Here is a 24,081-nt window from a genome sequence, read left to right on the forward strand (position 1 = left end):
TTTTCCATCCTCATCACCGACGTCCAAAGTTCAACCTTTTCTCTCATTAGGAAGCCACGACAACGACCAGCGATGGCCGAAAGCCGACCTGCCACCCGGGATGAGTTCCAGATCGCGATTATGTGCGCCCTCCCGCTCGAAGCTGAAGCAGTGCTGTACCTTTTCGACGAGTTTTGGGATCGAGAGGGCGACCCCTACGGAAGATCACAACAAGACTCGAATGAATACAGGACAGGGAGAATTGGCCAAGATGATGTTGTCCTCGTTATTCTCGCTGAGATGGGCACTATAAACGCTGCCAATGCTGCCCGCGACCTCCTATCCAGTTATGTCAAGATCCGATTATGTCTTGTTGTGGGTATCTGCGGAGGTGTGCCATCACCCGAAGTTTCCAGACATGACGACTATATTCGATTGGGCGGTGTTGTTATCTGATCATCAATAAATTTGTCTGAGCATCTAAAAAACAGCACGGTAAGCATGGAAGCGAAGTTGAGAACACCCTAATCGGCAGCAGGCGAAGCCATAAAATACGTAATCACGAGCAGGCGAAGACATGATAAAAAGGGATCGTTAGCCAGCGAACCTAGCATAGTATCTCCATCCAAGCTTTGGTCTGGCAAATCTTTTAACTAGTGGCGCTGTTTGATCGAAAGACCTCCGACAGTAATTTCGTATCGATAGACTAGCGGATGATTTGGAGCTGGATAGAACATCCGTAATAGATAGTCACGAGACTTTGATTCTTTCTAATCCGGAAGACGGTTTTCAGACGGTGGGGGACTATAGGTAAGCTTTCTAGGTAATTGTTAGGGTCTTGTTTTCTATCGAGCCCCTTCATATCAACGGCAGACTGATAGCTGTCGGATTCAAAGCCACCCAAGCATATAATTCTCTAATGCGCTGTTTCAATATTGCCAGTCAGTTCCAATCTCCCTCAAGTCCTCTATCAAAGCCGGCGGGTTATCCAGCCCGGCAAAGGTACCTCCAAAATCATGATCTGCCACGCTGTCAACATCTGATCTAGCATCAGCAGAACGGTTCCAGACACAGAGACTTACTTCGATACTTGGTAAGATTCCCAACCATTGCAATAACCTCCCGAGGCCAAAAAGCAGTGTTGTACTTGAAGAAGCTCACAAGAAGCGGCGCATCCGTCCTCGCCCGTCTCGGCACTCTTTCAAAGGCACCCGGATCTTGAGCGTAGATGTATATCGATGATCGAAATGTCCCCGTGAGGTAGTAGAGTGAAACACAACGCAACAATTCGTTTGTCGTTAATATGGATGGGGCTGTACCGGCTCTTGGGTCCGACCCTGTGAAGAATGTCAGTGATGTGCCAGCAGCCTGTGTCAGGGCTACCCTACAGTCAATGTACTTGTCGCCTATCCAGGCTAGTTGTCCTACAGGGTTGTCGTGTAGGGCCAAGCCAACTGTGTTGGGCTGTATGGCAGACGTGAGTTAGTTGTTGTAGAAGTCATCCAATAATGCAAGTTACCTTACTAACCTTGGTTGTCTGCATAACAAAATATCCCATACCATTGACACCCCATTCCACCGACCTTTGCAATTCGAATTGCTCCAGCGGCGAAAGAGAAATATTCCTCGCTGAAATCTCCTCAGGGGTAGTAGGATGAAAGAACATAAACACAAGATGGGCAGCTCTTGCTGTGGTGTTGAACTCATCGTACAAAGTAAACGAGATAGCCACGCCATGAGCAGTCCCGTGGACAGCGTAGGCTTCATAGCCAAGGACCTTCGTCATGAGCGTGTTGTACACACGTGCTGTGTCATCCAATGTCCAATTTTGTGGCGGGGATGATGAGAATGCAAACCCGGGCAGTGAAGGGATGATGATGTCAAATGAGACATTTCTGCCGGTGGACGTTCTTGCTCGTTGGGTCAGGTCTTTGATGATGGGTAGAAACTCTAGAAACGAGCCGGGCCAGCCATGGCATAGAAGCAATGGTATTGCGTTTGGGTCTTTGGACTTTTCGTGGATGAAGTGGATTTGGAGACCCTCAACCGTCACTGCGTAATGATGGAATCTTTAAAAAAAAAATAATGTATCAGTCCATTGGGCTAGGTAGTTCTAGGAGACAGACATACTTGTTGATAGACGCTTGTTCTCGTTCCCAGTCAAAATCATGAAGCCATTCTTGCTTCAGTGCTTTGAGAGCGTCAAGATCAATCCCGAAGGAAGACCCAATCCCTGGATACTGCGGTTTCGCCGGAAGCTGTGTTGACCGGATGAGATCCAGCATGTGAGGAACATTCTTCGAAAGGTTTACCCGAAATGGTTTAACCTTGAAGGGAGCCGCAGGTGATGGGATCGTCAATGCCGGTGTAACAAGACCAAGCAGCGATGTCGCGAGGGTTACCAGTCTGAGCAGCATCATCTTGACGCTGTGGAACTTGTCTTTGCGCAAGCTGCATGAGAAAATGTCTTAGCTAAAGCAATGCAGCATTCTAATGTGACCCTTCTAGCGTCTATCGCGTCTACCTATATCTCGGTGATTTCCCATTTTGGCCGTTTCCGCTGGTTGCCTGTGGTGTGTGACCAGCGGCTTATACGTCCTTATGTGGAGCCATTCACCTTTGACTGTCCGACCGCGAATTTCTCGCCCAACGTTACCCATGCGGCCACATAACTCAGAGTACGGAACGCTTTCGGATCAGCATGGTCGCCGAATCCCTTTTGCAGTGCATGCTCAACTGCGGCCCAGTTCACAAAGCCGAGGCCCTCAACTGCCTGTCTGGTCAGGAGGGTCTCAAACATGCGGTTCAAAGGACCCCCTTTAGGCCATTTGGTTGGTGCTAGGAAAGGGTGTTTTCTCCGTCGGTAAAGCTCATCAGTAATGAATGGCCTTACCGCCTCACGTAGAATCCATTTTTCAGTAAGACTGTGAAGACCAGAGCCGGCTGTCTTCCAAAGGGGACCCTGCTTTTCTCCTTGCTTTGGCGTGGCTGTTTCGGCGGGATTGTACGATAGCTTAAGGCTGGGAGGAAGTCGGTTCACGTACTCGGTCAAGTGATGATCCAGGAAAGGGGTACGTGCCTCAACACTGTGTGCCATCTCTGTCCGGTCGCCCAGACACGACAAAAGGACATTGGCAAGACAGCTCTTATTCCACATGTACAGGGCAGTGTGCAGTGGGTGCCAGCGCCCTCGCATCTTGGCGCGAACAGAAGCTGGGTGTGATGTAATAAGCGTGGCCCGGCAGTCGAGGTCTTGGAACTTGGATTGGACCCAGGGTGCAAAGAGGCCCTGGGTGGGATGCCACGCCAGGATACTCTCAGCCATACCCCGGGCGTTCGCGTCGGAAAGCGAGGGGTGGTCGAGCCGGCCGTCGTACTGGTTAGCACCGATATTGCGCCAGATGGCTCTCATCTCGGCATCCGTTGTCTGTCTCATGGCCTCGCGAAGCTCGTTGTCAGAGCTGAGTGTCGTATCTGGCAGCGCGAGGTCTGGCTCGCAGAGAAACTCGGCAGGGAAGTAGGGATATCCAGCAAAATGCTCGTCGGCTCCTTCACCCGTGAGAACGACCTTGACACCATGATCTCGAGGTAGCGTAGACAAAGCAAACTTGGCCACGGTGTTGAGGTCGAAGTGGTGATGCTCGCAATGCCACACGGTGTCGGAAAAGTCGCTTGCCAGACGTGCCTCGTTGACATCGACTTTGATGGTTTCAACCCCAAGCCATTTTGCTGTTCTTTCTGCGATACTGGACTCATCATAACCGGATTCTTCTGGGAATCGAACACTGAAGCAGGTAACTGGAGTGGTTGGTGCACGATCTCCAATTTTTACATGCTCCGTCTTTGCCAGGTGGGTGACGATACCAGCGACAGCTGACGAGTCGATGCCACCAGACAGGTAAATGCCAACTGGGACATCAGCGCGCAGCCTGAGACGAATCGAATCGACCAGTCTTTCACGAACACCTTCGACCATCTCTTCAAGCGGCCTTGTCTCGACTTTGGTCTACCATGTGTTAGCACTATTCCCGCAAGAATGGCCAAACGGCGATATCCTTGTTACTGACCTTATCTTCATACTCAGCGTCCCAGTATGCTTGATCTTCGATCCCCTTCTCCTCTGTCACCTGAAGCCAATGCCCAGGAAGGACCTTGTGGACTCCCTTGAAGAGGGTCCTGTCGTCAAGCATCCACCCACCGCTGACGATAGCACCAACGTCCCACTCGGCCTTCCATCCCAGAGGCAAAAAAGCCTTGGCCTCTGAGGCGATCAAGAGTCGATCGTTCGACACAGTCCACACCAGCGGCTTGATACCGAACCGATCGCGAGCAGCGATCACTCTTCTTTTCCCCTCACGACGATCATACAAGACGAATGCAAATTCTCCCCGCAAGTACTTGAAGAAATGAGGAGCGCCGTGGATCTTGTACAAGGCTACCACGAGTTCACTGTCGCTTTCTCCTCGAAATTGGTAGCCATGCTGCTCGCGACACTCCTCCCACAGTCTATCTTGGTCGTAGATCTCCCCGTTTACGACAGCATGGATGCTTCCATCATCACTGACAAGGGGTTGGGAGCCGCTGGGAGAAAGGTCGTTGATGGATAAGCGGCAGTGACCAAGGGCAATGCTGCTGTCTTGGCTGATCCAGACTCCGGCTTCATCTGGGCCACGATGATTCAGGATGTCGATGGAGGACCGAAGTTGCTTTTCAATGGGACCAGCCGAGAACGTTGAGCCATTTGTCTGAGCTGAATTGTGTGTTGGAGGAGTTTGTTTGGCGACGGCAGGCTGTGAATCAAGCCTGCCTCGCGGGAGGGCAATGCTGACTGTGATGCCGCACATCTTCAGGTATGATACCCTAGTTGGCTTTCGTGATGTATCAGTGTTTATGCTTTGTCGAAGTGTTGACTTTGGACAGCGAGAATGGTTTCTACGGCTCCAGTGCATCAATCTAATCTGACCCAAAGATAACCTGGGCCTCTATTGATAACTTACATGGCTGTCGACTTACTAGTCGATGGTTAGTTTCCAGGTTCCTCATTTTAACTATCTCCGAATCAGTCAAGTTCGGCCCGGTGCCGTTTTTGGCCATGTAGCTGCTTCGCCCGCCGTTTTGATTCGCCACCACGACAGTTTCACTACATCTACCACTAATCAACGGTAGACTGCATGCAGAAGAACTGTTTCACTCGACACCACCTTAGCAAAGTGACAATCACTAATTCTCTCTGCATCGCGAAAACACCACCACGATAGAGGCTACCGCCAAAGCTCCAGTCATGCAGCAGCAATTTCACCTCGGGACGCTCATTCAGGGGCACTGCCACGAGGTCGACATGTCCACGATGGAGACACTCGACGAGCTCAAAAGTGAATTGGGGAGGACTTTTGGATTTGTCGATGCAATGTGTGAGTCTTACGAAATTACAGCAAGGGATAATGAGATGACCGCATGCTAATTAATGTTTCATTGCAGCGATCACTTTCCATAGCCCCACAATAGGAACGCTGACTTCTCTTGAAGAAGTCAAGTATTGTGATGGCCCGGTGGAGCTACGAGGATCCCAAGATTCATCGGTCCGCATTCCGCCCGGACCAAAGACGCTTCCTGTCGTCGGTAACCACTATGAGCTGTATCCCGACCCCCTTGGAAATTTCGACAGACTCTTTTCACGATACGGGCCCATGATCAAGACTGTAAACATGGGAACAACAACTTACCACACCAATGACCCAGAAATATCACGACACATTTTGCTCGAGGGAGAATTCTTCACCAAAGCAACATCCAACCCCTCGCACCCGTTGTACTACCTCAGCGAGCAGAATGCACTCTTCACCTGTGACACAGCATCCCCTGCCTTTGCCATCAGCCACAAATTTGTGCCACCTGCACTGTCACCCCGCGCCATAGCTCACCATGCACCACTCATCAGAGCAGCAGCGCGGGATATTTTCCCCGTCCTTGATGAGCTCTCCATCAAAGACCTTGCATTCAACGTCTATCAATACATGTTCAAAATGGGCGGCCAGGTTATTTGGCGTGTAGTAGCCGGACAGGACCTGCAGCATTTCAAAGCGGTCAACACACCGCCGGCGTTACCAATCAGGCTGTTTGGGCAATATCTGCACCTCATGAAGAAAGTCTCGTTGCGCCCCGCTTGGTACGGACTACTGCCGTTTGGGGATGCAGCCCGACTTCGTGCAGTGCGCGATGTACTTTGGGCGGAGATTGCCAGAGCCCTGAGGGAATGTGCTTCACCTGACGGGGAGACGCTGTCGCTATCAGATCCGACTGCGTCGTTGAAAGCGACATGTATTGCTGATTATCTCAGCCTGGTTAGAGACGACAAGGGCCAGGGACTACCTGAGGAGGTGCTTTTGGCCAACACTGTGGCGGTGCTGGGTGCTGGTTTCACTACCAGTGCCTCGCTACTGTCATGGAGTCTCTATGCGCTAGTAAAATATCCAGGCAATCAAGAGAGGCTCCTGCAAGAGCTTGTCGACCATGGGGCAGACAGCGAGAAGGACTGGACTTACGACCAGTTGCATGCCATGAAGTTTCTCGACTCCTTCATCAAAGAAACGCAACGGCTCCACAGTCCAAGTTTCCAGACAACGAGAAACGCAAAGAAGGATCTCATCTTGCCTGGTGGTTACTTCATCCCGGAGGGCTCCGTCGTCACGACGTGCTTTCCAAGCCTGCACAAGAATCCAGCTCACTGGGACAGCCCATTGAAATTTGACCCCGACAGGTGGCTCGAGCAGGGGTTTGCTGCCCAGGCAGCTCGCAAGGGGCTTTACACACCCTTTGCTGCAGGTAAAAGAGGATGTGTGGGGTTTAATCTGGCACTGGCCGAGGTCAAGATGGTGTTGGCTGAATTGGTATACAACTATAAGTTTGAGGATGCGTCGCCGGAAGCTGTTGTTTATGACCCAGAGTTTCTGGTCACTCGGCCACTCAACTTCTATGCGAGTGCCACGAGGAGGACGGAATGGCCATCGAAGAGAGCTGAGTAATGAGGGTTTTATTTTTCTATGTTTCGAAAGGGCGTGTTTGCTTTCGTTGACTTCATGTTCATACTTGGTTTCTTTGTAATCATAGACATATTCGTCACACGAAGAGGGGCAGCCGCTACACTTGGGAAACATCATAGGTTAGCGAAGGCGTCAGAAAATGGAAACTATTGTTTTTGAGTTCAAACAGATTATCTTGGAGATTTGCGTGTTGCTCTTCTCACCCACCAGCTCACTATTGTCCTTGGCACTGATCCCTGAGCTAGTTTAGGGGGTTGTTTACTTTCCCCCCTATCCACACCGACCCCTGAATGGCTGCCCCACTTTTCCTCACACTCTTTTTCCTTGCCGGCGACGGCCGAATTCATCGGAATGTGGTGTGAAACTTTGGATCTGCTCGGGGAAGTGACAAATACAGATTCGGACCTTCGTTTCTTGTCCGCTTTTGGCACGCTCCGACTGTGCAGGTGTTGCAATGCTGTGCGACAACCCAGTGTGGCTCAGAGCGACATCGCCGTACCTGTCAATAACCGCAGTCCATTGCCCCGTGGATTCAGACCGCAAATGCCGTTGATACCTATGTAGTAAGCAAACGAATCATTTCCCTATTTTACCCTTCCAAGCCTAGGCGCTGCACAGCATATCGTCGATCCCCGCATTGCCAACATGGCACAAATCACCAGCGCACACCTCCAGACGCACAACACAGCCAAAGACCTCTGGGTGGCAGTTCATGGATACGGCAAGTCAAAATATCTCTTCTTTTTCCCCCCTTGCCTACCTACGGCTAACAAGAAGTGCAGTCTACGACCTGACCTCATTCGCAGCCGACCACCCTGGCGGCATTGACGTCCTTCTCGAATGCGCCGGCACTGACGCAAGCGAGCCGTACGACTACGCTGGGCATGGCGATGATGCGACAACGACGATGCAAAAGTTTAGGGTTGGGGAGCTCGCTGGGTATCACCATGCCAAGAGCAAGACGCACACGGGTGGGGGTAGGCCTGTTGCAGAGTCTGCTGGTGGTACGGGGTCGTCGTCGTGGATTGTGAAGGCCGCATCGGTGCTCAATTCCAGGATGATTTTGTCCTGTCTGATCGGCGGTGCTGCGTTGCTTGGGTTGAAATTACTTCAGCGAGCGCCTGTTGAAGGGGTGGATGGGCGATCGTTCAGTGGGGTGGAACCAGTGTATTCGTTCTTGGGGGGGTTGCTTGTCGCCACGGTGGTCTGTCTTGTTGGTGCTGGGTATGTCTACAATGAGTTTAATCGGACGCTGAAGCCTGAGAAGGACGTGTTCGATTATCCAGCGCTCATTCCAAGGAGAAGAGACCAAAAGCTTGAAACATTGAGCACTTAGGCCAGCTTTGGGGTAAGGCTGTTTTAGATAGACATATACTGCACATAGAAATCATCAATTCTTCCTACAGCACTCCAATTTGTGTTTATCACAAGTACCAAGCTGCACCACCTGCCACTCTGTCCAAGACATAACTATAACGCTGAACTTGGTCAACATCATCCCGATCAAATTTCCCCATGCTGATGTGCATATGCCAACAATTACTAAACATCACTCCGACAATGACGTTTGCGCTTGGGTTATCTGCCATTCCAACTGAATCCGACCCGGCCCGTGCCAAAAGCGGCCAGCTTCCGAGCTCGAGTTACACCACCCGCTTGTCACTCTGAGACACACAACCCCTCCGTCATTTCTGCTGGAAAGAATAATAACAAGATCCTGATCTTTACTTACGGCTGAGGTTTGCATCCCTCCAAATCCTCCTCACACATTACTCCGTCTTCCACACAAAATTCCCACAAAATGTCCCACCTTCCGTGTTTTTGCTACAAAGGATTTGGCGAAGAGAAGCGCCAGGAGCTTTGGTACAGCCAGGCTGTGCGTATCGGAGACCAAATTGAGTGCTCTGGTCAAGGTACGATTGCTCAGATCTGGTCTACCCTCTTCACCAACTAATCAGCGACAAAACAGGCGGCTGGAACCCCGAAACAAGCGAAGTCCACAAGAGCTTGTCCGACGAGTTCGACCAGGCGTTCAAGAATGTCGATCTAGCCCTTCGCACCGCTGGCGGAAAGGGGTGGTGCCAGGTGTACAAAATCCGGGTGTATCTTACCATCATTGACGACGAAGCGGTTGAGGCGTTGGTTCGCAACCTGAGGACGTGGATGCCGGATCATCAGCCTATTATGACGGCGATTGGGGTGAATAAGTTGGGCTTGGAAGGGATGAGGATCGAGGTGGAGGCTGTTGCTCATGATCCCGAGGGGGCTGCGAAGCATGCTGCGGAGGAGGCAGCTGGTTCGCATTAGGAAAGGGACACGCAGGATGTGCCATCGATAGCATCAATTTACCTTGCATTGCATGTGGTATGTTGGTTGGTTTAGTCATAGCAGTGATCTCGGGCGGTGAGATTTTGGACCGAGATTTATTCCAATCAGGCGAATGGGGAGAAAGCCGTGGGACATGCGAGATCTCATCTTCCCCACGTCTTTGTGATCCATACGACGAGGGACGTCCCGTTAAGGTTTTGCACAGCCACCTTGGGGTTCCCCCTTTTAGGCAAGTTTCATGTGCTTGGCCGACGCTTCACGGCTTGGACACTCCACCATGTATACCAGTTGGTCATAGGTAGCATCAACAAAATAGATGGTTCCGAATTTGTCAGCCCATGATAATGCCATCTTTGACATCTCCCATTTAATAAGCCGCCCCGATCTCCCTTGGTTCACAATTAACTTACTCAACCATCCACCTTCGACGCACCAACACCAAATTCGGCGTCATGACCAACCCGTCAGCAGCACCAGTTTCAACCAAGTTCCTAAACGTCCTTGTCATCGGCGCAAATGGCTACCTTGGAACTGCCATTTGCAGCGCCTTTCTACGAACCAACGCTCCACCAACCTCCTTTCGAGTCCACGGCCTCATCCGCCGCGAATCAGCCGCCCACCAACTGGCAATGAACGAAGTCATCCCCATCATCGGCTCTCTCTCCGAACCCGACATGGTCCGCACGGCTGTCTTGTCCCACAGCCCTGTCTGGGACATAATCGTCACCTGCACCGAACCCTCCAGAGCCACCGAAGCAGCCCACTGGTCTGACCTCTTGGCGTTCATCCAGGACTTGGCCTCGGAGTCCGCCTTCCACGGGGTTCGCCCCTTCGTCCTCTGGTCGTCCGGCTGTAAAGACTACGGCACGACAGGATTACACGGTGAAAAGAGCCTCACGCCGCATTCGGAGGACTCACCGCTTCAGTCTCACCCCATCATCCGCGGCCGGATGGACGCCGCGTTGCGCGTTCTTGAGGTGGCCGGTGCTGAAGGATCTGACTTTACGGCTGCCGTGGTGAGGGCTACACCTGTCTTTGGATATAGCGGGAGCTACTACGGCGCTGCGTTCGATTATGCCGCGGCATTTGCTGGTGCCTTCGGGAAAGATGATATCAGGAGTCGAACCCTGGACTTCACGTCAGATGAGGGGACGATCATGCATGGAGTTCACGTTGATGACTGCGGTGAAGGTTACGTGGCCCTGGCGACGGCGGCTCTACCGGACGATGATCGTAGACGGAGAATCGCTGGCAAAGTCTTCAACATTTCTGGGAGGAGATATGAGACATTGCGCGAAGTAGGCGCCGCCTTAGCGCAGGAGTATGGATTCGGACACGGAGCGAGGTTCGGTCTAGCTCAAGACGAGCTGCCAGAAGCGGTTTCTGGGCATAATTGTGGACTCGTCTTTGGCTGGAGCCAATGGGTGAGCAGTGAAAGGATTCGGAACCTGACCCATTGGTGTGACAAACGGTCGCTCTTCTCAGAGAATATCGGTGTCTATAGGCTGGCTTATGAAGCTGCTGTTGAGGCTGGATTGGATGACGTGGAAAAAGTGAGAAGACGGATGGCTGGGAACTGGGGGGATGATCACAAGGCTACGGAGTAGACCCTTGATCGTCAGACTGCATGTACACAGAGGCTTGACCCTTCATAGCTGGGTAGCCAGTCAGAGTGTATCGCTGAAATCTGTATTCAGTGCTGGGAACGGACGTACGCCGCTGCTGTACAAACCGCTGACTTTCGGCGGTATTATGGATCCAGGAATCTGGCACAGCTCAACCCGAAACAGACTATGCCATATTACAGTGAAGTTGCGAATAGCCTCGTGGTCGTGTGGCCGCTTGTGATGGTTGGGATGGGTTATCTGTGAGCCCAAAGACCGCGTGCTGCAGCATATCCGTATGGATAGCTCGGGTCATGACCCAGTAAAATCCACATGCTCCGACTTAGAACAACCTTTGTGTGTTTTGGTTGTTCGAGGTCAACATATGCATCGTGACTCTCTGACCGTGCCATATGCCTCCTTCAAAGAATGTAAGCCTCAAACTAGCGGTGACAAAGCTTCCGGGCGGTGTGCCATATGCTAAACAATAAAATAGACAAGCATGCTAGTCGTCGGTTGTACGTTTGACTTGGCTGCATCTTGAGAGCCTCGACTGGTTGAGGGGTTCCCAAAGTCTAAATCAACTAAACTCCGCCCAAGTTTCGTAATGACTCGGGGTTCCGGCAAGGGGTGTTCGGTGTACAGATTGAGTCAAGAGCCCACCGAGGTTACCAAAAACGGTATGTAGGTAGTGCGAGTGGGACAACACCTGCTGCTTCTAATTTCTGGGTTGACAGATGTCAGGCACGCAACACCTCGTACTTCTCGCATTTCAGGTTGCTTGCACCTCCTCGCACTGCTGCACGTCTTGAACATCTCCCTGTGATGAGCGGTAAGTTTTGCTCCTGAATCAGCTTCCACTTCGGTCTTAAACTGCAGATCCAAGCTCATTTCTCCGCCGGCACATGGAAAAGCGTTTCTTGGTATCTGGTCAGCGGCTGTAGATGAATCTTTCAAACTCCGGGCAGCGGTGGTGTAACCTTCCCAGTGGTGGGCCGTATGTCTCAAATCAACGGTAACAACGCAGTCGTAATTGCTGCATTTGATCTGCTCAGCCTCCTTGGTCCGGGTCCGGATAACACCGTCCACTTCCACATTTGGTGCTGACCACCTCACCCAAACTCGGAAGCTGATATTTGGTGTATAGACTGCAGTGCGACCGAGAATTTGTTTTCCCAGCTGTTTGTGGGCTCATTCGCGCGTTCGTACTATGGGACCTAATGAAGCCATTGTGTTTCAAATACCCAGATCCCGGCCCCCCGAGTATAACTGTCCTACGTGGATGCATAGCTAGGTAGGCAGGCATGCATGCTGGTACTTTAAGGCACATAGGATTAACCCTTGCAGGCTGGTACCCAACGATCGACAAGATCGAATGGTGGATTCTCAATGTACAGTACGATTCCCAGGGCTGAGGTGGTGACAGGCCGTTCCCGTCCCTCGTGGCGACAGCTAAAGGTAGGGATGCACAAAGCCGGGAAGTGTGCGACCGACTTGGACCCGCGATGATGGCTGTGGGGGTCCTGGACCTGGGACAACGTACATGCGGGCAGGCCCCGTATGCCTGCAGTATTGTTGATCGTCATGTTGTATGGTATAATAGCTTGAGAGTCTCCCATCCACATGCATGGCTGTTGCTGGGTGTTGTCAATTCCTGGAAAGTGATCAGCGTGCCAGCCTACTAAATTTCCCGGTGCCAGACCTATACCTCAGCAAACCAAACAATGTTTGGAACATTAAACGTAGCGCATGATGTTCGGCAACAGACACCGTTAAAGTTTGTGGAGAACAAAGATCTATCATCGGCACTGAGCCGAAACAGTCGAGAGAAACCTCATGTCTCCTGTGAGTTTTGCAGGTCGAGAAAAGTATGTGGAGCACCCCCCTGTCGATCCCGATGAAGTATTGAGGCTCACAGAGTTATGCAGGTTCGATGCAGTGGTCAGCCCTCGGGTTGTAATCGATGCCAGGCTGTAGGAACCCAATGCAGGTACCCTCCGCGTGAGCCACGACGGAAGAACCGAGCCGGAACTGGCGGTGACAAGACTGGCACCAGCACCCAGTCCCAAAAGCCAAAGTCAGATTCAAAGCCGTCGAATGAGCAGAATCAGGGTCTAAAGTTCAGCAAACGTGGAACATCTGAAGAGGGAGACGGGTCAGCGCCAGGAGTCGACCCGCAACTTTTGGATCAAGAGATGAAGAGTAATAGTTACTGGTACCAAGAGTTTGGCGGTCATGGTCTGGCTACTCCCATCTCACTGCACTCTGGTGAAGAACAAGGCAGTAATGACAGACTGGACGACTGGTTGGACACCAACGGCATTTTGGAGTCAGAATTTCCCTCGATCCCGGGAAGGGTGGACGATTTCCACCATTTCAATACCGACATGCTGAACTTTGGCACTGTGGATAGTGGGAATGACAATTATTTCGATGGTGAGTTGTTCCTTCGTCTTGTCTGCCATCGCCTCGTCGTTAGCATAAAAGTTCTGACCGATCTGTGCAGCCCTCAAACAATCAGCACCTACAACTCCGGCTCTTGTGAACTTCCCGGATCACATGGTCCTGTTCGAGGCCTCGGCCTCAATTCCTGAAAGAAATCCATCCAACAAGAATGCTTCCAACCACCAGGAAACGCTCAGGCATCTATCACCATTGTCATCATGCCCATCGAGCCACAATCCTGCCACCCCATTGACTGCCGAAGATACACAGATGGCGAATATGGCCGAGTTATCCGCGACGAGCGGCTCGTGTGGTTGTCTCCAGCTCGCAGCATGTCTCCTTGAGGAGCTGGGTACAAAAGCGGCAGCAGGAGACTGTGACCGTGTTCGGATGGATGTCTTGTTGGGCGACTTCCGCGATGCACTCACACAATGCACTGACATTCTTGATTGCGAGCGCTGTGTTGAGGCACGGGAAATCAACATGCTCTTGGCCATGTCTGCAAAATACACGAGCACAATGTGCCAACGATTGGCAGTATGTTATGCAGACCTCAAGCGAGCTCGGGGCTCGGAGAAAGATGGTGGGGGAGTAGGGGACTTGAGGTTCTCGACGTACCAGATCGAAAGTCTCAAGGAGCAAGTCGAGGTGCTTGGCTGTCTTGTGATGGTCCAGATAGACGACTTTGCGCAGATAATCGCGAGGTTGAAGACACGCCCGGGCATTCGGAAGGGACACTTGACGCTGCTGGCGGAGGCGAGGAACAAGGTCAACGCCTTGCAGGTCTTGTTGCGTGGAAGACAGGAGAGTTCGTTTGTGAACAGTGTAAATAATAGGTATTAGAGCAGATACCTATCAACGACGCGGTCTTGCTGCGATGGAAATGTGTTGTTGTTGACCGGTAGCCGACCAGCATCTTTGTCCCGCTCTGCCTGGTGGGTGATTGGTTCTTTCCCAAAACACCGCACCTTCCGCTGAGTTTTCAGTTGGTTGCCTGAAAAATAATGAACAAATCACGTCATGTTCTTGTCAAATTCTTGCAAGAGCTAAAATGCTGCGAATCATAGAGAATCTCGACAGGATTGAGAAAGGCTCAGGTGTCAAAACAGCTTGAGGGAGCGTCACAACCGAGGTACGTTATATGACAAGGTCATCCAAGGGCCCAAAGAATATCCAACATCTAAAACTAATTCTTGATCTTGTAACTCTACATCATCTACATGTCTAGGTTATATCTAACACAAAATCCTCTGGCTATCTGTCTCCTGTCCAAAGCTTTACATAAAAGAAGTGTTTATACAGGACCAACCCCCCCGACTAAAGATTCCAGTGCGCAAAACGATCGCTCATCCCAATAGCCCAGTCCAAAGCCCTGATCACCTCCTTCACCTCGCTCGGCTTCTGTGGTGGCTGGTGGCCACCGCTGTGCACCATCTTCTTCGCCAGCTTGGGTTCACAAACAGCATACGCCACGTCCGACATGGCCCTCATGAAGCTGTAGTCCTTTTTTCCCGCGACATGAACAGTCGGGATCCAGATCTTCTGCTTGACGAACGAAGGGTGCATAATCCTTGGCGCTAATGACGGATCACCCCCGGCCTCATAGATGCTAAGGTCAATATCCGGCAAGAGGGCATTGTTTTTTCTGGCCTCTCCCACAGTGCGATCGAGAAGCTCGAGAAAGACACGCTGGTCCTGATCGACTGCTGAAGGATCCGTTTGATCGCAGAGACTTTGGATAACCTCCTCACAGACACCGACATCGGCGGAGCAGGGGATGACAGACGACATGATCAAGGCGAACTTGAAAGGGCGGAGTTCATTCTGCGTTTGCTTTCTGTGAAGGTAGGAGAGGGCGAGGGCACCGCCTTGGCTGAAGCCGAGGATGCCATCAAAGGGACCGAGGTCGTCAACTGTCCTGTCGAGGTGCTCATGGGCTTCGATCATTTGTTCTGGTGAGTACCCAGCCGTGTGGGAGAAGAAAGGACCATCGAAGGCGGCCATGCCTGTTGATTGCGATGTTAGTTTTCCGCTACTAAACTCAAGTACTTGTGGTTGATCTAAGGCACTTACCAGGACCTCGCTCGCAAGGGAATGGCCCATCCACAAAGACAAAGTCAAAGCTTGGATCGACTGCCTTGAGAAATGGCCGGAGCTGGGCCTCCAACATCTTCCCCGAGCTGCCTACTCCGTGGAGACACAACACACGCATGGTAAAGGTTGGTAAGAATGATACACCAAGGAAATGCAACAAACCGTTCAAGTTGAACGTTGGAAAGTAAACAACAGAGACTGAAAAGAAATATGAACAGGGCTGACTGAATGGGGAACATGCATACAGATAGCCCGTCGAGGAATGCTCGCTTGCAGGCTCTGCGCACCTGCTGCCCATTACCCCATTTGGCCCTCTCCGTCACACAGCCACCCGGACTTAACGTCGGACAGCCAAGCCTCACTCGCGATAACACTGCATCAACTCGGTCCGTAACACTTACAGACGGGTGGACTGACGATCACTTTTCACACAGAGTCGCACAGTACTGTCTCGATATGCCTTCGTGATGGGAGCAAGACTTTACAAAACGGCTTCGTTGTCTCCCCATGGTCCGTCTTGAATGACCAGGATCCGACAGAGATAGAGCAGGTATCAGAAGACAAACAGAAAAAGCTTCAGCCCGCAGCAATGGATAACAGTCAGCAAGAGCCCATCGCCATCATTGGCGCTGCATGCCGTCTCGCTGGAGAGGTCTCGTCCTTGGGGACCCTGTGGGACATGATCAGCAACCGCAAGACTGGTCATGGCAAGATACCTGCTGAGAGGTGGAATGCTGATGTCTGGCACCATCCTGACCCAGACAGGAAAGGAGGTGTAAGTTAATCTCTGAAGAAAAGTACGTTGGCGGTACGTGTTGACTGATTTGGTAACCAGATTGCCGTCAAACATGGGTACTTTCTCAAGCAAGACGTAGCCCACTTTGATGCGCCCTTCTTTTCTACCACTGCCAAAGAAGCGGCAGCAATGGACCCCATGAAGAGACTGCTTCTTGAAGTCAGCTATGAGAGCATCGAGAATGGTGAGTTTCCTTTGTGCCAAGGGGCCAACATGATGCTGACATCTACCCGCAGCTGGAATACCAGTGGAGAACCTCATGAACTCACGGACAGGCTGTTATGTGGGTTGCATGACAAACGATTACGAGATGCTCTCACTCCACGACATACATGACATTGGTCATAATGCTGCGTCAGCAACGAGTGAGGCTATGACAGCCAATCGTGTATCGTGGTTCTTTGGGCTCAAAGGGCCTAGCCTTACTCTGGACACCGCTTGCTCGTCCAGTCTGTATGCGCTGCACCTCGCATGCCAGTCGCTGAGGACGAAGGAGACAGATTCGGTACGTTGAATCTCTGTCCAACTTCAGTCCCTCACCGTGGTATGATGTTCTGACCTTGCTGATAGGCACTTGTTTCTGGGGTAAACCTTCTCCTTGTCCCCAACACCATGCATCAGCTCTCAGCGATGCACATGCTCAGCCCTGAAGGGATATCACACACCTTCGATGACCGAGCGAACGGTTATGGTCGTGGCGAGGGTATTGGCTCCCTCATCGTCAAGCGCCTCTCTGACGCTATTCGAGACGGTGACACCATCCGGGCTGTCATCCGCGGTACTGGTGCGAACGCCGACGGCAAGACACCAAGTATCACACAACCGAGCTCGGTCGCTCAAGCTGACTTGATCAGAGACACTTACGCTGCGGCCGGTCTCCCTCTCACAGACACCCAGTACTTTGAGTGCCACGGCACAGGCACACCGGTTGGCGACCCGATAGAGCTTGAAGCCTTAGCCACAACATTCGGCGTAGCTCGGAATGAGGCTGGCCTTGGCCCTCTCTACATTGGTAGCATCAAGCCCAGCGTGGGCCACACCGAAGGTTGCTCTGGTCTGGCAGGCGTCTTCAAGGCTATTGCTTGCCTGGAAAATGGCATGCTCGTTCCGACATATGGCGTTGAGACCATCAACCCCAAGTTGAAACTCAAAGAGTGGAATTTGGCGTTGCCACAGGAGAGAGCAAAGTGGCCTACCCCTGGGCAACGCCGGATCAGCGTGAATTCGTTCGGATTTGGCGGCGCCAACGCCCACGCAATTCTTGATGACGCTCACCACTATCTTGCCGAGCGTGGGTTGGCAGGAAACCACAACACCATCGTCTGGGAACGTGATGGTGCTTATGTTAATGGACATCACCCAGTAGCCGACACGCCGCGGCTATTCCTGTTTAGCTCCAAGGACCAGGCTGGCATCCCTCGCCTGGCTGATGTTTACGCAAAGGCACTTGGTGCCGCTCATTCTGCCAAAAAGGATTCCCACTATCTCAGCAACCTGTCGTACACTTTGGCTTCCCGAAGATCTCACCTCGACTTCAGGAGCTTTGCCGTTGCTTCAACTTTATCGGAGCTGACAGAGAAGCTTTCTAAAGGGCTTCCAAAAATTAAGCGCTCAGCCCGACAGGACAACAACCTGGTCTGGGTGTTCACAGGACAAGGAGCCCAATGGTCAGCCATGGGACGGGAACTCCTCGGCAACCCAGTCTTTGACAAGAGTGTCCAAACCTCACAAGTCTATCTGGCCAATCTCGGCTGCGCCTGGGATGCGGTCGAGGAGCTCACCAAGACCGCTGGTTCCAAGATGCAGTTATCTGAGTACAGCCAGACGCTCTGCACTGTCCTCCAGGTCGCCCTCGTCGATTTGCTTCGGTCTTGGGGGATCAAGCCTCGGGCCACAGTTGGACATTCGAGTGGTGAAATCGGCGCTGCCTACGCCGCGGGTTACATCAACCACGCTGATGCCGTCAAAATTGCCTACGTCAGGGGTCTCAGCTCTGCAACGGTTACCAGACAAGGAGCAATGTTGGCCGCTGGCCTTTCCCGTGAAGAAGCTAACGAATATTTGAAAAAGGTCCCAGCACAGTCTGCGGTCATTGCTTGCATCAACAGTCCGTCCAGTGTTACTCTGTCGGGTGATCTTAATGCCATCCATACCCTTGAGAAGCTGATTTCGGCTGATGGCAAATTTGCGCGGACACTGAAAGTGAAGACAGCATACCATTCTCCTCACATGCGCGCCGTTGCTCAAGGCTATCTCGAGCGTATTGGCCACATTGATACCACTGCCGAAGGGGCTGACGCCAACAAGACAGTCATGTACTCCTCGCTGACTGGAAAGATCGTTTCACCAAAAGAGCTCAGTGCTCAATACTGGGTTGCCAACTTGACTTCCCCTGTCGAGTTCTCGGCAGCGTTATCAGCCCTTCTCGCCCACACTGTGGCATCCACCACTGGCCGTGGAAGACCAGTCCCCGTTCGCTGGGGCGGCATCCTCGAGATCGGCCCTCACTCCGCACTGCAGGGGCCTGTCGGCCAGATCATGGCAGCGAGCAACTCGGAAGCCATCAAAGAGACACCCTACATGTCACTGCTCCTCCGTGGCAAAGACGCAAGAGAAACATCACTCTCTGCTGCTGCTCAGCTCTGGGCTCTCGGCCACACGGTTGAGCTCTCTGCAATGGTCGACTCCTTCGACCTTCCCGACACAAAACTCCAGCACAAAGCCTTGACTGACCTGCCCGCCTACCCTTGGAACCACTCCCGCCGCTTCTGGCACGAGGCCTACATCACGAAGTCCAACCGCTCCCCCAGATTCCCCAGAACTGACTTTCTGGGCGTCCCGGTTGACATGCAAAACAGCATGGAGCCCAAATGGCGCAATCACCTCCGTATCACGGAGAACCCCTGGATAGAAGACCACAAGATCACCGGAACAGTCCTCTACCCCGGCGCAGGGATGCTTGTCATGGCGTTGGAAGGTGCCCTCCAAGTCTCCGACCCAACAAAAAATGTCCACGGCTTCCGCTACAGCAACATCCGCTTTGAGCGCGGCCTCGTCGTCACAGCAGCAGATGAACCCGCAGTCGAAACATCTCTCAGCCTTCATCCTGACCCTAACATCCCCGGCAAGTTCGGCTTCACAATCTACTCCACCACCGGGGACTCTTGGACTTGTCACTGCCATGGTACAATCTTCCTCGAGTACGACGCCAGCGGCTCAAGCGAGGTAGAAGACGCAGGTACAGCTGTTGACCCCTGGACCCTGCACACGGCCAGATACAAGCAGCTCTTCTCCGACTCTGGCGCCGAAGAAATCGACGTTGACGAGTTCTACGACCAGCTCGAGACAATCGGCATGGAATACGGGCCCCTATTCCGCAACGTCACTTCGCTGTTTGCAGTCCCAGCCCAACACGCCGCCCACGGCGAGGTCATCATCCCAGACACTGCCTCCGTCATGCCCATGAGCTTTGAGTACCCCCACATCATGCACCCCGCGACAATGGACGCAATCTTCCATTTGTTGCTGGCAGGCTTCAACGACGGCCGTCCCATCGACGAGGCTGCAGTGCCGTACAGCATAGACGACATGTTCGTTGCCAGCGAGCAACCCCACGGCGCCGGGTCAAAGTTCCTAGGGTACGGCCAGCTGACAAGAAAGAGCGGAGGTGGCCGCGAACTGGTGGGGGATCTGGTGATTTCGGACGAGAGGTGGTCTGGGCCAAAGATGGTCATCAACGGATTTGCTCTTCGCCAGGTCACATCTGCTGATGATGCTGGAATTTCCGGCTCCCAGGAGGACACCTTGAAGAAAAAGTGCGCTCGTGTCACTTGGAGTCAGGATACCGACTTCATCAAGACAAGCGAACAGCTTGTGGGTGTGTCGACTGATGCGTCATTACCAGCTCAGCTGTCCGCTTGGTTTGATCTCTTGCAGCGCAAGAAGACTATTGGGGAGGTCTTGGTTGTCGCGAGGGGACAGTGTCCCGACACCTCGGAGATTGTGGGCGATGTGTGGCGTCGTGTCCGCAGCCGTGAGGGCTTCCAGAGTGTCAAAGCTGTGTCAACCTCTGCCTCTGGTGTGGAACAACTCCGTGCATTAGTTCCGAATGCTGAGCCTGTCGATCTGTGGGACATCTCTGGCGACGCCGAACCGCCCGCGTCAAGCAAGGGTTACGACTTGGTCTTGGTGATTGGAACCGACAGCTACCCCGACTTCTCCACGGAGCTGCAGAAGCTGGCTCTCCTTCCGCAATCTCATATCGTTCTCATTGGCGAGAAAAATGTTGAGGCCTTTAGCTCAGAGGGGCACCAGTCGTCTCTCCACCTCCAAGGGAATGGCGATGCAGCGGTGGTGTTTGCATTTGCTGCTGAAGAAGCCACAGTTCCGCTGGAAGTCTGTCTTCTTCTTCCATCTCCCACTTCCAAGCAAACTTCAGCGTTGGCCTCCAATCTCACAACAGTGCTCTCTGCTAGTGGCATCAACAACATCAACACCATCACCTTGTCTGACCTCAGCACCCTCGACCTCACCAGCAAACACGTTATCTCCCTACTCGAGTCCGATAAACCCTTCATCTACTCATGGAACGAAAACGAGTTCACAAGCTTCAAGTCACTCATCTCCTCCGTGGACCATCTCTTCTGGCTGACGCATGGCGGTGTCCTACAATCATGGGCAGGAGGCGTAGAGTTCGCCGCAGCTCAAGGCTTGCTTCGTGTCTTGCGCAATGAGTATACCCTCGCATCCTTGCCCCATCTCGATCTCTCCACTGGCTTCGACAGCACGACGCTCTCAAGTGCCGAGCTTATCGCCTTCGTGTGGCGGGCTTCTCTTTTGGAGGGGGCCGAGATGGAATATGCCGAGTTCGAAGGCAAAGTTCACATCCCTCGTGCTGTGGCCGATATCGGATTTGACGGGGATTTGCAGCTTGCTGATGGGACAAAGCAGCCTGTCCTTGGACCTCTCAAGGGCGGTAAGCCGCTGAAGCCGATTGTCGTAGGGGCTGAGAAGAAGATTGTCTGGGTTGAGGACGAGGAGGCATCACTACCGCTTGGTATGACTGAGGTGGAGGTTCACGTCGAGTTCGTTGGGCTGAGCAGTGGCAACACCTTCTCGCTGACTGGCACTGTTGACGATGACTCCATTACTGTACTCGATAGGTGCGTGGATGCAGTTGGTGTGGTATCTCGTCTCGGAGGCGGAGTAAACTCGCTCGTTGTTGGCCAGCGTGTTGCTGTCTTGAAGGGACATGGGTGCAGAACTCACATTCGTCAGGATGTCAGTTTGGTGGCCCCCGTTCCGGATAGCATTCCTTCAGAGAAGACCGCGGCATTGCCAAGCGCATTCATTACTGCTTTGTATGCCTTGTCTCATGTCGCAAGATTGGACAAAGGTCAGACGGTGCTCATCCACTCTGCTGCCAGCGCTCCAGGACAAGCAGCCATTCAGATTGCTCAACACCTTGGAGCTGTCGTCTTTGCTTTGGTCAGCTCCAAGGGGGAGAAAGCCATCCTTGTGGAACAGCACGGCTTACCTGTGACGCACATATTTGATGCTGGGTTGCTGAACTTTATTCCCGCTATTGGCAACGAGACAGGGGGTCGTGGTGTCGATGTTGTGCTCGCGCACGAGGCAGATGCTGCTGTTTCGGCATCCCTGGCCACGCTTGGTGATTTTGGGGTCTTCATCGATCTCAGAAGCAGCGAGTCTACCGGCAGCATCAGCTCTCCATTCGGCAAGAAGAATGTATCCATCGTTCGTGTCATCATGGACAGCGTGGCTCAGGCAAAGCCTCACATCGTCAAGAGCCTGTTCCAACAAACCTTTGACATCCTCTCAACCAACACCATCAGGCCCATCACACCTACCACCGTCTTTTCCGCCAGCGATGCTTCTCAAGCACTGCAAACCGCCACAACACAAGCTCACGGGAAAGTTGTACTGTCCCTCCAAGGGAGCCCCTCAGTCCTCATCCCTCCCGCCCCAGCCCCTGAACTCCAACTCGACCCCTCCGCAACCTACATCATCGCCGGCGGTCTCGGAGCTTTAGGTCTCAACATCGCCGACATGATGATCGCGCAAGGAGCCAAGCACCTCATCTTCCTCTCCCGCTCGGGCGGTACGAAGAACCAATCCGACCTTGCCCGCCTCCGTTCCCACGGCATCACAGCCGAGGCCTTCCCTTGCGACGTCACCAACTCCACCTCTGTCTCCAAGGTCTTCTCCCACCTCCGAAGCGCCAAGCACAAAATTGCTGGTGTGATCCAGTGCGCCATGGTTCTGGAAGATGGCATCTTCGATAACATGACCCATACCAAGTGGTCCCGCGCATTTGCTCCCAAGTCGGCCGGCTCCCGGAACCTCCTTGCTCAACTCTGGCCAGATGAGCAGCCGTTCTTTATCTTGCTGTCGTCAATTACCGGTGTGATAGGCAACACCGCCCAAGCAAACTACGCCTCAGGCAACACGTTCGAGGATGCCCTAGCCCTCTGGGCTCGAACCCACCTTCGGATTGCCGCGACAAGTGTTGACGTCGGGTTGGTAGCTGACTCCTCTCACTTCACCGAGGCAGGTGAATTCGGTGATTTGGAAGGCTACCTCCACCGCTACCAACACGGCTGGAACGGACTCCAGACCACACTCGACGAACTCCGCGTCGTGCTCAAGTCCATCATGAGAGGGAGCACCGCCGACGGTGGCAACATCCCTGCACAGCTCGTCCTCGGACTAGGTGACTCCCTCATCCGGGATGAGAACGGTACTGGCTTCGCAAAAGACAAGAAGTTTGAGCTGCGGGTCGTGAAGTCGGACAAGAGCGGGGGTCAAGCAGGGGGGAAGACGGAGAAGATCGGGGAGGTGTTGAGTCGAGCGTCGAGTGTCGGTGAGGCGGCTGCTGCGGTGGAGGAGTACATCAAACTGCAGATTGCTGTTGCGATTGGGGTTGAGGTGGGCGAGGTTGATGCGCAGAAGCCCTTGCCGGAATTTGGAGGTACGTGCCCAACGTCGACGTGTGAAATGTTTAATCGGGATACTGACATGGGCACAGTGGACTCGCTCAAAGCGGTTGAGATCAGGAACTTGTGTTTGAGGGAGATGCAGAGTGATATTTCTGTGTTTGAGTTGTTGAGTTCGACGCCCGTGGCCGAGCTTGCAGTCAAGATTGTGACGAAGAGTGGGCTGGTCAAGTTGGATGCTGAGGCTGTCTGATAGATTGTGGAGAGGTAGAGGAGATCACTTACAAAATTAGTTACCAGGGAAGTACCAGGGGGGAAATAGGTGTTGGTGATAGACGATAATAGTTCATAGATAGCGGATACACATCTTGAATTGTCCCAAACGCCACCCAACCTTTCAAGGTTCAACCACCAGGCTCAGACATCCTATGATTTGAGAATCAACACGGAAGTGCCGAACTCACCTGCGTCATCACCTGCCTCTTTGGCCCAGAACAGCTTTACCCCTCCCAGCTCTTGAAGTCAGAATCAAGTGAGCCTGGCATTCTGAGATATGGATCCTCGGATATAATGAAGTTGTTGCCAGAAGCCATGTTGCTGACTGGCCAGCATGATACGAGCTTCTTGCAATGGTACCAAAGAACTGATGATGTGGAGCAGTGTAATCTGTATTGCAGGAACCATGGTTAACTATTGAGTCAATATCGGTTCAGCATCCCATCGGGACCGAGTCCAAAGCAACTGCTAATTCTTATCAACTTTATTGCGCATTGTCCTTCTTACGGCGAGCACATATCAAGTAGAAATAGCCATGTCTCCCCTCCGAGCAATCCCAATAT

The 24,081-nt window shown here is 52.7% G+C and overlaps 10 protein-coding genes across 10 annotated transcripts; 7 read left to right on the forward strand and 3 right to left on the reverse strand.

The window, feature by feature from the left end:
* Nucleotides 1-72: 72 nt before the first annotated feature.
* QC764_502160 (uncharacterized protein) lies at nucleotides 73-435 on the forward strand (the record flags this gene model as incomplete). Its single annotated transcript, XM_062947479.1, has 1 exon — nucleotides 73-435. One exon carries the CDS (start codon nucleotides 73-75, stop codon nucleotides 433-435), a length of 363 nt encoding a protein of 120 aa, XP_062798464.1.
* Nucleotides 436-773: 338 nt separating this feature from the next.
* QC764_502150 (uncharacterized protein) lies at nucleotides 774-2,399 on the reverse strand (the record flags this gene model as incomplete). Its single annotated transcript, XM_062947478.1, has 4 exons — nucleotides 774-1,000; nucleotides 1,062-1,443; nucleotides 1,508-2,048; nucleotides 2,110-2,399. 4 exons carry the CDS (start codon nucleotides 2,397-2,399, stop codon nucleotides 909-911), a joined length of 1,305 nt encoding a protein of 434 aa, XP_062798465.1. The 3' UTR covers nucleotides 774-908.
* Nucleotides 2,400-2,578: 179 nt separating this feature from the next.
* QC764_502140 (uncharacterized protein) lies at nucleotides 2,579-4,863 on the reverse strand (the record flags this gene model as incomplete). The annotated part of the gene is made up of 2 exons (XM_062947477.1): nucleotides 4,047-4,863; nucleotides 2,579-3,985 (listed from the first exon to the last, which is right to left on the reverse strand). Exons 1-2 carry the CDS (start codon nucleotides 4,821-4,823, stop codon nucleotides 2,579-2,581), a joined length of 2,184 nt encoding a protein of 727 aa, XP_062798466.1. The 5' UTR covers nucleotides 4,824-4,863.
* A 134-nt stretch (nucleotides 4,864-4,997) lies between these two features.
* On the forward strand, nucleotides 4,998-7,189 carry QC764_502130 (uncharacterized protein). The gene is made up of 2 exons (XM_062947476.1): nucleotides 4,998-5,390; nucleotides 5,458-7,189. Exons 1-2 carry the CDS (start codon nucleotides 5,261-5,263, stop codon nucleotides 6,999-7,001), a joined length of 1,674 nt encoding a protein of 557 aa, XP_062798467.1. The 5' UTR covers nucleotides 4,998-5,260; the 3' UTR covers nucleotides 7,002-7,189.
* Nucleotides 7,190-7,664: 475 nt separating this feature from the next.
* Nucleotides 7,665-8,355, forward strand: QC764_502125 (uncharacterized protein; the record flags this gene model as incomplete). The annotated part of the gene is made up of 2 exons (XM_062947475.1): nucleotides 7,665-7,740; nucleotides 7,802-8,355. 2 exons carry the CDS (start codon nucleotides 7,665-7,667, stop codon nucleotides 8,353-8,355), a joined length of 630 nt encoding a protein of 209 aa, XP_062798468.1.
* A 206-nt stretch (nucleotides 8,356-8,561) lies between these two features.
* Nucleotides 8,562-9,398, forward strand: QC764_502120 (uncharacterized protein). Its single transcript, XM_062947474.1, has 2 exons — nucleotides 8,562-8,932; nucleotides 8,989-9,398. Exons 1-2 carry the CDS (start codon nucleotides 8,821-8,823, stop codon nucleotides 9,324-9,326), a joined length of 450 nt encoding a protein of 149 aa, XP_062798469.1. The 5' UTR covers nucleotides 8,562-8,820; the 3' UTR covers nucleotides 9,327-9,398.
* A 401-nt stretch (nucleotides 9,399-9,799) lies between these two features.
* QC764_502110 (uncharacterized protein) lies at nucleotides 9,800-10,954 on the forward strand (the record flags this gene model as incomplete). Its single annotated transcript, XM_062947473.1, has 1 exon — nucleotides 9,800-10,954. One exon carries the CDS (start codon nucleotides 9,800-9,802, stop codon nucleotides 10,952-10,954), a length of 1,155 nt encoding a protein of 384 aa, XP_062798470.1.
* A 1,086-nt stretch (nucleotides 10,955-12,040) lies between these two features.
* On the forward strand, nucleotides 12,041-14,271 carry QC764_502105 (uncharacterized protein). The gene is made up of 4 exons (XM_062947472.1): nucleotides 12,041-12,245; nucleotides 12,299-12,819; nucleotides 12,880-13,387; nucleotides 13,458-14,271. The coding sequence occupies exons 2-4, from the start codon at nucleotides 12,676-12,678 to the stop codon at nucleotides 14,237-14,239; spliced, it is 1,434 nt and encodes a 477-aa protein (XP_062798471.1). The 5' UTR covers nucleotides 12,041-12,245; nucleotides 12,299-12,675; the 3' UTR covers nucleotides 14,240-14,271.
* Nucleotides 14,272-14,596: 325 nt separating this feature from the next.
* On the reverse strand, nucleotides 14,597-15,788 carry QC764_502100 (uncharacterized protein; the record flags this gene model as incomplete). Its single annotated transcript, XM_062947471.1, has 2 exons — nucleotides 14,597-15,402; nucleotides 15,470-15,788. 2 exons carry the CDS (start codon nucleotides 15,786-15,788, stop codon nucleotides 14,714-14,716), a joined length of 1,008 nt encoding a protein of 335 aa, XP_062798472.1. The 3' UTR covers nucleotides 14,597-14,713.
* A 115-nt stretch (nucleotides 15,789-15,903) lies between these two features.
* On the forward strand, nucleotides 15,904-23,806 carry QC764_502090 (Type I Iterative PKS). Its single transcript, XM_062947470.1, has 5 exons — nucleotides 15,904-16,265; nucleotides 16,326-16,470; nucleotides 16,523-16,791; nucleotides 16,857-23,277; nucleotides 23,335-23,806. The coding sequence occupies exons 1-5, from the start codon at nucleotides 16,080-16,082 to the stop codon at nucleotides 23,493-23,495; spliced, it is 7,182 nt and encodes a 2,393-aa protein (XP_062798473.1). The 5' UTR covers nucleotides 15,904-16,079; the 3' UTR covers nucleotides 23,496-23,806.
* Nucleotides 23,807-24,081: the final 275 nt, after the last annotated feature.

This window comes from Podospora pseudoanserina, chromosome 5 (genome assembly GCF_035222485.1).
Source record: "Podospora pseudoanserina strain CBS 124.78 chromosome 5, whole genome shotgun sequence".
NCBI classification, from domain to species: domain Eukaryota; kingdom Fungi; phylum Ascomycota; class Sordariomycetes; order Sordariales; family Podosporaceae; genus Podospora; species Podospora pseudoanserina.

Excerpts from the sequence above, each read along its gene's own strand:
- QC764_502130 (XM_062947476.1), top strand. The coding sequence starts at position 5,261 with ATGCAGCAGCAATTTCACCTCGGGACGCTCATTCAGGGGCACTGCCAC. Across the intron at positions 5,391-5,457 it reads TGGATTTGTCGATGCAATGT|CGATCACTTTCCATAGCCCC; the intron begins GTGAGTCTTACG and ends GTTTCATTGCAG.
- QC764_502120 (XM_062947474.1), top strand. The coding sequence starts at position 8,821 with ATGTCCCACCTTCCGTGTTTTTGCTACAAAGGATTTGGCGAAGAGAAG. Across the intron at positions 8,933-8,988 it reads AATTGAGTGCTCTGGTCAAG|GCGGCTGGAACCCCGAAACA; the intron begins GTACGATTGCTC and ends GCGACAAAACAG.
- QC764_502105 (XM_062947472.1), top strand. The coding sequence starts at position 12,676 with ATGTTTGGAACATTAAACGTAGCGCATGATGTTCGGCAACAGACACCG. Across the intron at positions 12,820-12,879 it reads AGTTTTGCAGGTCGAGAAAA|GTTCGATGCAGTGGTCAGCC; the intron begins GTATGTGGAGCA and ends AGAGTTATGCAG. Across the intron at positions 13,388-13,457 it reads GAATGACAATTATTTCGATG|CCCTCAAACAATCAGCACCT; the intron begins GTGAGTTGTTCC and ends CGATCTGTGCAG.
- QC764_502090 (XM_062947470.1), top strand. The coding sequence starts at position 16,080 with ATGGATAACAGTCAGCAAGAGCCCATCGCCATCATTGGCGCTGCATGC. Across the intron at positions 16,792-16,856 it reads GGACGAAGGAGACAGATTCG|GCACTTGTTTCTGGGGTAAA; the intron begins GTACGTTGAATC and ends CCTTGCTGATAG. Across the intron at positions 23,278-23,334 it reads GCCCTTGCCGGAATTTGGAG|TGGACTCGCTCAAAGCGGTT; the intron begins GTACGTGCCCAA and ends ACATGGGCACAG.